Consider the following 12,783-nt stretch of genomic DNA (forward strand, 5'->3'; position numbering starts at 1 on the left):
CAAAGCCTTCATCTTTACACCCTTGATGGAGGTTCCCATTTCTCTTAAATCTTTTTTTAAGGCATCATCCCACCCCATTCTCGAACAAGCCACTTTTCACTTGAACCTAGACGGTCGGCTGACAAGGACAATATTTGGCAATATGTCATCCTTCAATTGCAGAACGTTTCCTAGCTATCTCAACCTTTCTTTCATTGTAAACGTAGTAAGCGGGAGTGAACCAAAAGGAAAAAATGTACAAATAAACTTTAAAACTGTATGAAGACAACAAAATAAACTGATAAATAACCACTTCGTATGATTTAGAGCTCATTAAACGGAAAATGCTAATCTATATAAGTTGTTTATACTAGTCTATACAAGTCTATACTTATCTATACTAGTCTTTAATAGTCTATACCAGTCAATACAAGTCTATACTAGTCTACACTATCTATACTATATATACTAACTCTATATCTAATATAATAAGGGGGAAAAACACTGGTCTATGCAAGTCTATATACTAGTCTATACAAGTTGCAAATTGTTGCTGCATCAATAGTTATAGGCTCGCACACATGAGTTTGTGTATTCCATAGGAGTAGAAACTGGAGAGGAGCCAATTTAAAAATAAACTTTAAAAAAGGTGAATTAAAACAAAAACATCAAAATGTCAGGGGAAAATCGTTAAAATATTCAGATTTTACAGGGGTCAATACCCAAAGGACAGTATCTCTGGTTAACTGCTTGAAAAGGTATATACTTGGCCAGGTTTATCAGTTGGTATTAAAAATCTAAAATTGCTGTTTGCTTCTCTTTTTTTGTTTGTACAAAACGTCCTATGTACAATTATTTTAGACAAATGGGTCGCCAGCTAGAACCACTCTAAACTAGTTTTGTTTTTATCTTTATATGCTTTAATATTGAGCAGCTGAGCTGTCTTTCCTCTATATTACATTACATATACCCAAACCAGAATGGATATACCTTAGGTAAGTGTGACAGGCTTAACCGTTTAAAGTAGAATTTTAGAAAAATGCTGTAAACCACTCATGGGAGCTTTTCTTAAAAAGTTTGGATGGGCATAGACCCTGGGAAAGGCTTGCAACCTCAGAAATTGGGTAGTGACATTAGTAGTCTGTCCAGCGCTGTTTCTCTAAAAACAGTGACTATAGAAATGCTTCTTCGAATTTGTTTTGCTTTGTCATTTTTCTTTTATATTTTTGAAATTGGTTTCTGGTGTTGGACTTTGGAATTTTTTCTCCCTCTCTATCTCCATCCCCTTCTCATGTCTTCTATGGACTTTCTACTTTAATATAATGGGTAATTTGGATAATTCTGCCCAAGGCCGGATTTAAAGCTTTGACGCTTCTAGGCCCTAGCGTTTTTTCGGAGCTCCGTTTTTGCGAGATTTTCGGAAAATCTCCAAAAATTTGGAGATAGTGGAAGCAATCTAGAGAACACAACTGATGAGCTCAAAGTAATGCAAGAGAGAGGTGATACCAAACTCTCAGCTGCCATTCTTGGGAGACATCTGACAGTTTATAAGTGGTTACAGAATTCCTGTGTTGTTTTAAAATTCACTTTTCTGTGAACAGGCACTGTGGCGGTGAGATGAATCTGGCACTTTGACCCAAAATTCACATCAGTCCAGATTGTGTTAAGAAAAAAATCACTCGGTGATAATTCATTGCCGCCCCTGGCATTTTGCACCTCTAGGCCTGAACCTAGTCGGCCTATTGGTAAATATGGGCCTGATTGTATTGCATGTTCCTGCATTGTCTGCGATGAACAATCCCTCGTGACATAATGCTTGTTCTATTCAATTAAATGTATTTCTATCCAAAAGCCTCTTCTTCAATATCCAATAAATCATTAATATATTTAAGCACGTCTGTTTTTCCTATGGTGCTTTATTGTTCTTATTGTTTTATTTAAACTAGCTTTGTATACTTTTTGATTGCCATAACGCAAATACTTTTTGTCTTTCTTTTTCCTCCCTCCTATATCAATTTCATGATAATATTTAATCTCTTACAGAGGTTCACCATTATCAGCCTCTCATCATCAAGATGGTCGTATTTGGGACTTTGGACAGCTCGACTCATATTTGGTAAGTCTTCAAGAACTATGCTGTAGGTGCAATTAAATCTTGCTGTAGGTTATTCATATTATGCTGTAGGTGATTTATTATGGTGATTTATTCAAGTAGGTCATTCAAGAAAGCGGTTCATTCAAGTAGGCGATTAGTTCAAGGTGGTGATTCATTTAGTGGGTGATTCATTCAGTGGGCGATTCATTCGAAATATGCTGTAGGGGATTCATGCTTGGTAAAATTTCAAAAATGATGCTGCATGTGCATTAAAAATACTTGTGATGGGCTAGTTCTAAAGATGTTTTGTGTTTTTCTTTACTCAGATTTGCGTGAGCACACAGAACTTCTTGCTTCATTTGTTTCCACTGTCTCAGTTGAATTTCAAGATCCTTTGGGGTCTTTAATTATAATTTTTGAGATTTCTAATTTAAGACTATCATGTTCTCAAGTTTCTGAAAGTCATCTATGGATGCAGTTGATACGTCAATTATAGGGCAATTCATAAATTCGTTTCTTTGTGTTTTCATTGAGATTTATGCCTAATCATCGGTACTAATTAAACAGAACTCTTTGGTGTAGTTTATTTTTAGTATCTAATTTGGACTTCTCAAGATTGTTCTCGAATTTCATTTGTTTTTTACTTTTTTTGAGACTTCATGACTTTTTTGAGATTTCTAGTTGAAGGCTACTATGCCTGATGACTTTCCAAGAGTTTTTTCCATAAATAAGTTAGAAACAAAATGAAAAGCTAATCTAAAAACTGCTACTGTTTTTTTTAAACGGGTATTTATACCCCATGACCAAGTCTGAGAACACTGAACTTATTGTTTCTGTTTGTTTCCACTATTTCCTTCTTAGTTTTGGATATTTCAAAATTTTACAAAAAATATTTTAAAATTTTTAATTTAAGACTAACATATGTGGGAAATATTCTTTTTTAACTATATTAGACATTGATGGGGCTCCTTGACACTACCACCTTTGGATTTTAAAATATTTTAGAAATAAATATGTGAATATATATTTTTTTTGATTTGTAGCTACAATTTCATTGTTAACTAAAAAAGAGAAAATACGGCTTTTCATACCAAAATCCATATGTGAATTTATTTAGAAATGCTTAAAAATCCCCAGAAAACTCACAAGGAAGCTGGATGAGTCATTTCAGCATTTAAAAATTGTCTGATAATTTAATATCTACGCTAATGAATGCGAAAAATCAGTATATTAGAATGAATTTCATCTCCCCATTTCGTCCAGGGAAAAGACGACGAATTAGTAGACTTTCTAAAATATTATAGCATCGATAGTAATAGCCTGTCTTGAGCACCTTAAACACGTTTTTTCAAAAACGTATTTATTATTCAAAGAGTGAAAAACACCTTATTTTTTTAATCATTGTGCGTCTAAATGGACGCACTTACGCACGGACACAAGAACTTAGTCTCATGTCAATTCAAAATGCGCTATGAGACTTTGGTTAAATTTATAGTATTGCCTATATTCTTTAACTTAACATGCTTCTATCAATACTTTTCCGGTATTCTATTTAGTTACCAGTTTGCTTAGAAGTTTTTGCCTTTTCCAAAATATGGCAAGTGTCTTTTTGTCTCTCTGTAATTCCTAGTAAAGGGAGCGTTTGAGTTCAGCATTGTCTTTATTGTACATTTGATGTTAAATATTTTGTTGTAAACGGTTCAGCATCAATTACAGTAATATATCACAGACACAAAAACCAAGCACATCCCAGCCAAGATAGGCTCGGGTTTTGCCGGAACTTCCAAATTTAGAGCATAGTTTTTTTTTCATTAATTTGGGAAGGTTTTTAGAAGAAATAATAAATACGAGTATATGACACTGTCTGTACGTGCCTCAAAAAATCAAATACAAAAAAATAACAAAATTTTTAAAATTTATTCACACTATCTGTACGTGCCTCAAAAAATCAAATACAAAAAAAAACAAAATTTTAAAAATTTATTCTTAAAAAATTTTAGTTGTGTCTTTGAAGCACTTCAAGACATATTTCATTCTTATTTTTGAAAAAAACACATATTAAGATTTGAAATAACCGTAAAATATAAAATATAATATAACAAAAGGACAAAAATGTTTTCAGAATCGCTAAAAAGCACACATAAGAATATCAAGTGAGTTGGGAGGGTCCCTTGGCCAGAAAGTTGAAGTGCCTAAAAGCAGTAGAATCTGAGATTTGGTAGAATAAAAATCAGTTTTTATAGAATTTGATTGTATAGCGAAAATAAGTATCTGAAATATGGTTCGGTATTTTTGGTAACAAATATTTTGGCACTGTCACTGTCCTGTACGTGCCTCAAAAATACCGACACTGTCTGTACGTGCCTCAAAAAATCAAATACAAAAAAATAACAAAATTTTTAAAATTTATTCACACTATCTGTACGTGCCTCAAAAAATCAAATACAAAAAAATAACAAAATTTTTAAAATTTATTCTTTAAAAATTTTAGTTGTGTCTTTGAAGCACTTCAAGACATATTTCATTTTTATTTTTGAAAAAAGACGTATTAAGATTTGAAATAACCGTAAAATATAAAATATAATATAACAAAAGGACAAAAATGTTTTCAGAATCGCTAAAAAGCACACATAAGAATATCAAGTGAGTTGGGAGGGTCCCTTGGCCAGAAAGTTGAAGTGCCTAAAAGCAGTGGAATCTGAGATTTGGTAGAATAAAAATCAGTTTTTATAGAATTTGATTGTATAGCGAAAATAAGTATCTGAAATATGGTTCGGTATTTTTGGTAACAAATATTTTGGGATCGTAAATGCAACACACACACATACACACATAAAAAAAAAGAAAAAAGAAAAAACAAACTCCGAACAGCTAAAACATTTTCGTATAAATCGCCATAGGTCTAATCGATTAGCCTATCCTGAAAGATAAACGAGAACTATTTTCTGAACGTAAAGCTCTATCTGTAGTATTAAAAAAACCAACTCTGGCGTTTTCTTGTCTTGAGGGGATTATGAACCTTAAAATAAGGGCAAAACCTTTTGAGGTCTTGTACCAACATCATATCCATATAGGTTGACTGAAACACAACTGAACTGAATGTACCTAAGCAGCAAAAAATAAAATATCAACATTGATGCTTCCTAACCAGGGTATTTATACCTAAGGTTGAATCCAGGGGGAGGGGTTTATCGGTTTGTCCCCCCCCCAGAAATTTTATCCGACTTGTGCAAAAAGTAAAAAAAAAACATATAAACAATTTTTTCTACTTTTTTAAAGTTTTTGTATCCCCCCCCAAAAAAAAATCCTGAATACACCCTTTTTGATACCCTTATCTGTAACCCCTATCTATAACCTGATGATGACAGGCACAGGTCCTGTCGAAATTATCGTTAGAAGAAAAATCAATCACCTGTCATCCATAGCTTAGGTAAGCTTATTATCTTCTATCATCATTATGTATGAAAGTCAGGTTGGCCTTAGAGAATATGTTTAATTTATGGGAAAAAATGTTAAAATATACATAGGATTTTATTTCGAATAAGTGAAGTTCATTTTTGTTTTATTTAAAACTCAGCTTTCAAACCAAGGTTTCCTAATTTAAACTCAATTTTTCCCACTTATTTCTTCTGAGTTCAATGGAACTGTCTAGTTCTGAGGAAATTTAGATGATACGTTGTATATCTAATTATAGGATTGAGATAATTCTACAACTAGTATTGTATTAAATGAAACTAGTCCATTGAAAAAGAATTCTTCTCATTAGCACGTTTTGTGTTTACGTACATTTTAATAATTTCAGTCGTTTTTACCAAGTGCGGCTTCAACTCCAGGGGCCAGTGGACCCTCCATGTCTTTTCCATTTGAACGCCGAAGGACTGACTCTGAGTCAATGATGTCGAATAGCTCAATGACGAGGGCCAATTCAGCTCAATCTCATTTTATGCAGGTACTCCCTCTATTAAGGATCAGCTGAATTAGTATTTTTTTTTTAGAATATTACGTTTTATGTATCTATTTTATCTTTGTCTGGTTTTAAAGCTGGCGTCTTCACAAATTAATCACTCAAGGCAGATGAAGTTAGATGAGGTTAGATGAAGGCGTTAATTGGAATTTTCTAACCTATTAAACTTTTCATTTATCCTTGTCCTTCAGTTAAATCTTTACTCTGCCCAGTTGTGAAAATAAAACAATGCAAGTCTATTTTCCACTGTCCAAAATAACAGCGTTGCTAACATTCTTCCATGGAAACATCGTGGATCGTGGAAACTTCCGTGGATCGTAGAAACAGAAGTGGTAGGTAACAAAATTACTTGCTTATAACTTTTAGAAACGTAGAAAATGAGTGGGAAATACAAAATATAGAAGCTTGGAAAATAAATTTTGCAATTTATTTGAAATTTTAAATGCATAGAAAAGAAGCTTAGAAAAGAAGCCTAATAGGTTGTCTTATCCATGAAGGTGTTTGTATGGAAACAACAAAAGAACTTGCTAGCTAAGACATATTGTCAATCATGAATCTTTTACCAATGGTTATAGCATAGAAATTAGTCACCCTACTTTCCTATGACTTGAAACATTTATGGGGAGGGGGAAATGACCTACAAACCCCATTAGTCTCTAAAAGGGATACGCTAAGCCATTGACATTTAGATAGAGAATTTTGTTGGGGGGGGGATTAACTCTGTAATTTAGCAATTAAGAAAGTATTTTAAGACTTGCGTTCCCTGTTCTAGTTTTTGCTACTTTTTTTTCGAGAGTCCTAAGGTTTTAATAATTCAACCTAAAACGATAACTTTGTTATCACTAGATAACTGAGATTCAGTCTTATCTATTGACCTTAATTTTTTTTTTAAACTGAAAACACATTGAAAAGGTTGAAAAAATAGGAAAATGCTCCCATTTTTAAAAATTCTGTATCGCTCTTGAAGAAAAATTTTAAGTAGTATTGCAATCCTGTATCAATATGGGATACGCTTGAAATTAACAAATCCAATGATGAAAGTATATTTGCCTCTGGGCACAAGTTATAGCTGTATGATAGGCTTAGCTGTATGATAGGCTCTCTAAATCACAGAGAACACAAACCTTAAGCTTTACAAAAGCATTCTCTTTGTAAGATTATCTAATAAAACTTTGTCAGCATAATTCTCACAATTGTTCTCATCCGTATTGCGTCAACTATTAGACTTACTATCTATTTGGATCCAGTGTGCTATTACCCCATCATTGTGGTATTGTGACCCAAAAAATGTGTTTTTATCAATATCGATTTTTGATAATGAATATTTTTTCAATTTTGATTGCAAATAATACTAATCGGTGGGTTTTTAAGTGGGGGGAGGGATGGCTTCCCTTATTATGACTTTTATATTGGATATGATAATGGTAGGTTAATGTACGTAGTACGAAGTAAAAAAAATACTTGTAGAAACCTAGTTGTTATGTCTTTAGTTGTTTAAGGTCATTTATACCGTTAATGACGGTTTAATTTGATAGTCTAGTTAGATTGTTTGGACAGTGTGACTATAAAATTAATTCAGTACTTGATTTTACGACATGCAAGTCCTCTAAATACTACTACTACTACTACTAATAACTCACTGCAGCACCAAGCCGCCTGAGGCCAACACAGCTACGCACGCTCCTCCTCCAACCTAATCTATTTAAAGCCTCCCTCTTTACACCCTCCCAGGAAGTTCCCATTTCCTTTAAATCCTTATTTATGACGTCCTCCCAACCCAGACAAGGACGACCTGCTTTCCGTGTAGCCCCAGACGGTTGGCCAAAAAGGACAATCTTCGGTAATCTGTCATCCTTCATCCGTAGAACGTGGCCTAGCCATCTCAACCTTTCTTTCATTATAGCCCCAGAAAGCGGGATTGAACCACACTTTTCGTACAACCTACTGTTTGAAATACGGTCAGTCAGCCGGGTACCCAGAACAATCCGTAGGCAATTTCTCTGGAAAACATCTAGTAAATTTTCATCTGCTTTTCGGAGTGTCCATGCTTCAGAGCCATATTTGACCACTGTCATCACTGTAGCTTCCAATATTCTAATCTTGGTTTGTAGGCTTATCTTTCTATTCTTCCAAACTTTTTTTAACTGTGAAAAAACACCCTGAGCTTTAGCTATTCTACTTTTAACATCTTCACTGCTCCCACCATCTTTACTAATAATACTACCAAGGTAACTGAAGCTCCCAACCTGATCAATCTTTTCGTTACCTAAGGTCACCTGTTCATCTTCACTTATTCCTAACCTTAGTGACTTAGTCTTCTTAACATTAATTTTCAAGCCTATTTTAGCACCCTGAACTCGTAAAACCTCTAAAAATTCATTCATTTTGCTCACACTTTCATCTAATATGCTTAAATCATCAGCATAATCTGGACCTTAGAAAGGCTGTGTCATTGTTGACTAAGTATATACAGATTGCAAACTTGTCAAATATTTTATGATTTTACATGAAACTTTAAATTTTCTTTCGTCCTAAGTAAAAACTAACAAATTAACCGGCAACTGTTTTTTTTTTGAACTAACAAAATTGCTAGCTAGTATTGTTGAAAATTTTCACTAGCAAATCGAATCGTTGCTGGAGAAAATTGCTTGAAAATTAACTAATACCACTAAAACTACACTACGGCCCTAAGCCACCTGAGACTAAAGCAGATGCGCAGGCTCCTCATCAACCCCAAACTCAGAGCCTTTATCTATTAGTCAAGATTCAGTACAATGCTGTCTTGTTTATTACACAATCATTTTCCGGGAAGTGCCATTCCTCAAGGTCACCCTATAGCGCTGCTTACAGTCATAGATCTGATTTGCACATTGACATGCTAACAAAATTTTAATCAAAACAATAATGTAGTAGAAAAAAAATAATGAAAGAGGGCTGCTGTGGGGACCGTTGTGTGCGGTGGCAGATGGCACAGTGGCAGCACGCTGTAAGTGTGGGGACCGAATTTCTTTTTTCTTTTCTCTGTTTTAACAAACTATGTCCGTTTTTGTCGCTCTCAAAAATCCTTCTGTGTCTATATGTCTAATAAGGGACCTATCTCACGGCGTTAAAGAGCAAAATTAGACCTTTTTGGGGGAACAAATAGAACACCGGAATATAGGAACATAGGATGAAAATCTGTGCTGTAACTCTGCGGTACGAAAGTCTCCGTTGAGAAAAAGTACTTCCATAAAGTATGTACATACGTAAAAGTACGTAAGTAATGCGCCTTTTTGTTTTTATGACTCAAAAAAGAACATAAGTACATTTATTTCCATGATTTACCCCTCGCCCCTCTCCTACAAGAATCAAATATTGGCAGCAATCCATTTGTTCAGCCCTATGTACTGTGCTTGGACAAGGCCATATCCAGTATTTTTCTTCGAGGACGCAAGTGCCAAAAGCACTGTGTTGGAGGCCTTACCAAAGGAACTTTTGTTCGGGGGGGGGATTAAAGGTCCTTTTACCTCCATTTCTAAAATAAAATTGCGATTTAGAGAAATATTTGTAGCTGTATAGGAGAAATAATCTTTATATGACCAAATTATGAGTCAGAGAAACATTTCGGGGGAGGAGGAATTAAAGCTTTAAATAGGAAACGTGCTGAAACTCTGGTATAATATTAAAAATTTTCTGCAGTGAAACTGTTTGTTGTATAAGAAAACTCCGACAGTTTCCGAATAATATTAAGGCACTTCTCTAGAAATTTCCGCCGGTGTTGAAATCGAATCCACGAACCTTACGTAGCTAGCCAGATTTTCTACCCTACAGCCAATAAGGTACAACAAAGAATTTTTCTTATAGTTATAATATAGGCTATATTGTCAAGTGAACATACAAACATATTAGATATATATATATATATATATATATATATATATATATATATATATATATATATATATATATATATATATATATATATATATATATATATATATATATATATATATATATATATATATATATATATATATATATATATATATATATATATATATATATATATATATATATATATATATATATATATATATATATATATATATATATATATATATATATATATATATATATATATATATATAATACATATATTTGGCAGTATATATATATATCTTTTCTTAGAGTTATAGTATAGGATATATCGTCAAGTGAACACACACACACACACACATATATATATATATATATATATATATATATATATATATATATATATATATATATATATATATATATATATATATATATATATATATATATATATATATAATATTTTTCTTTACTTCACTATATATATGGGCTATATATTTCCTAATTATTATTATTTTTATTTTTTAAAATTAATATTAAGTTTCCAATTTAGTAGGTCTCCCTCATCTTGGTCTGTATTTTTATTTATGAAGACTTCAATTAATTGTATTTATTTTTCACAGGACGAGCAATATGGGACAGATTGGCTTGACAGACCAACAAAAATCAAAAGAGAATATTTGCCGTTTAATGCTACAAGTATTCCCCCTCCTTCCATTAGTGACTCCGGCTCTTTCGACGCCAACCTTGGGATAACCTGTAAGTGTGGTTTTGTTTCATTATTTTCTTTGATGTTATTATTGAACCAGTTGGACATTCATTTTTGATTTTTTTTTTCTCTACATAAAGATAGAAAACCATTGAATTAGAGCATATAGAATCCACAGAGCGTCTTGGACGATACCCATAAAAAAGAAATAAAAAACGAAGCCTACACTGTTTTGGGAAAACCAGAAAAAAAGGTAGTTTGCCTGCTCCCCACGAAATTCTAGGATCACTCACCCTCTTCCCAACAAAAAAAAATTCCTTCAAGTTCCAACTCAGTCTCAAGGATATTACTTTTATGATTCACATATTCTCATCTCCCCGTTTGTATCTCTCGCTCCTACTTTGGCTTGTTTTGGAACATATAGACTTACCCAAGAAAATTGTGAAAAAGCTAGATTTTAAAAGAAATTTTCAATCCCTTCTACAGTTAATATGCTTAAATCAAATAATACACTTAAAAATTTGAATAGCTGATATCTATTAAAGAAAAGGTTAACAGAACATATTATTTACCCTTGATCACAGGTTCCTCTTATTGTATTTTCTGTTGGGTTTGAATTATATTATTGTGAATTTGCCATGCTGGGGTAGCCTCCCTCTTCCTTCTTCTACTTTAAGTTATCATGTTCTTTCTCTTTCTTTGTTTTGTGTTATTTGTGTTTTGGGTCATAAAGCTTATTTTGAGAATTGGTAACGTTTGATTCAAGCTCAGCTCTCTGTTAGCTCTATTTGAATATTAATATTTCTCTATATTATGTTTAGGTAAAACTCTTGAATCCTCAAGCCCTGAAACAAAATAGAGTGAATATAACATTTGTTAGCTTTTAAAGAAACCCACAGACTGTAAATTTACCCCATTTATTCCCAAGTGCTCTAAGTCCTCATTTTCTCCGCACATCTGGCAAAAATACGGGCCTCTCTGTGACCTTAACTTCCTTCGTGTGAAATACTTCCTTCTTTCACTGCAAGGCATAAAATTACCCCTTATTGAAATGACCCACCTTATATTGTTGGTTTTTGAGAGTTAAACCTCTTTCGAGGTTTAACCTAACTTCTGGTTCAAGGTGAAAAATTTTGTCCAGCGAAATCGACCAAGTATGGTCGCCTCTTGAAATATCCAGCTAGCGTACTGAAAGTGATCTTCCTAGAAAATTTTCAGGAGAAAAAAAACAAAAACAAATTAAGCTATATTTCCGATTTCTTTTCACAAAATGCCGTTTAGACCAATGTGGATGAAAGAGATTCCACCCCCTTGCCTTCATTCACTTGAAGGAGCGTATTAGAGCTAAAGGTGAATTCACACGTACATTTAGCTAGAAATTATTGTCTTCGTAAAATTGCTTTCTATCAAGTATAATCGTATTTGTTTTCTTTTTATAAACATACCTGACTGTAATAAATTTTCATCAATATTTTTTTCCAAATTTCCTTGAAATTCATAAAAATATTAATCGCTTAAATATAATTTTAGCAAATGTATTTTTTAACTTGCATTTGTTCAGTCATAACAATTTTTTAGTTGTTTCGTTGTTAAAATTTGTTATTTCAAGACTTTGAATGACTTGACGTAACGTAAGTTGACATTTTCTTTAAGATAATCGCGCTTTGACAAATAAAGAGGTTGCAACTCTTTGGTTGTTTGCCAAATACTTTGAGAAATGCTAATAGCCTACAAGAGTTCAAAAGTAAGATTAAAAGCTTCTTATTGGAAAATATTGAATTAGATCCTATTTCTTTTACCGATAGTTCTCTATGTTTTGTTTTATTAATTTACGTTTGTTTTCTTTTCTTTTCCCTTCTTTTCTTTTCTTACCTTATATTTCTTTTCTTGATGATTGAATGAATACTGCCACCCGTTATGGGCAGTGCTCTCTTAGGGTGTAGTTAGTTTACAGTGTGTGATTTGTTTTTTATTAATAAACGAATTGAGAAATTAAAAATTGTAACCCATGGCATTTTAACTAAACATTTTTTTTGTAATTTGTTAACGTGAAGGCTACACTTGTTATTTTCGAATTTTTTTGTTGCTGTTTTATGTTGAAATTGCTTTTTTATTATGTGGTTGCCGTTTTTTATATTATTGCTGTTTTTTAGGTTAAACCTCCTTTGAGATTTAATCTAA

At 32.8% G+C, this 12,783-nt stretch overlaps 1 protein-coding gene across 1 annotated transcript in view; it reads left to right on the forward strand.

Moving 5' to 3' along the window:
* The window catches only part of LOC136032648 (cytoplasmic polyadenylation element-binding protein 1-like), a 53,266-nt gene that overhangs the window by 19,936 nt on the left and 20,547 nt on the right, over positions 1-12,783 (forward strand). The window contains exons 4-6 of the mRNA XM_065712926.1: positions 2,023-2,095; positions 5,877-6,023; positions 10,517-10,652. Of these exons, the coding sequence (XP_065568998.1) occupies positions 2,023-2,095; positions 5,877-6,023; positions 10,517-10,652 (356 nt within the window). The remainder of the gene's footprint in view (positions 1-2,022; positions 2,096-5,876; positions 6,024-10,516; positions 10,653-12,783) is intronic.

Source organism: Artemia franciscana, chromosome 11 (assembly GCF_032884065.1).
Source record: "Artemia franciscana chromosome 11, ASM3288406v1, whole genome shotgun sequence".
Taxonomy (NCBI): Eukaryota; Metazoa; Arthropoda; class Branchiopoda; order Anostraca; family Artemiidae; genus Artemia; species Artemia franciscana.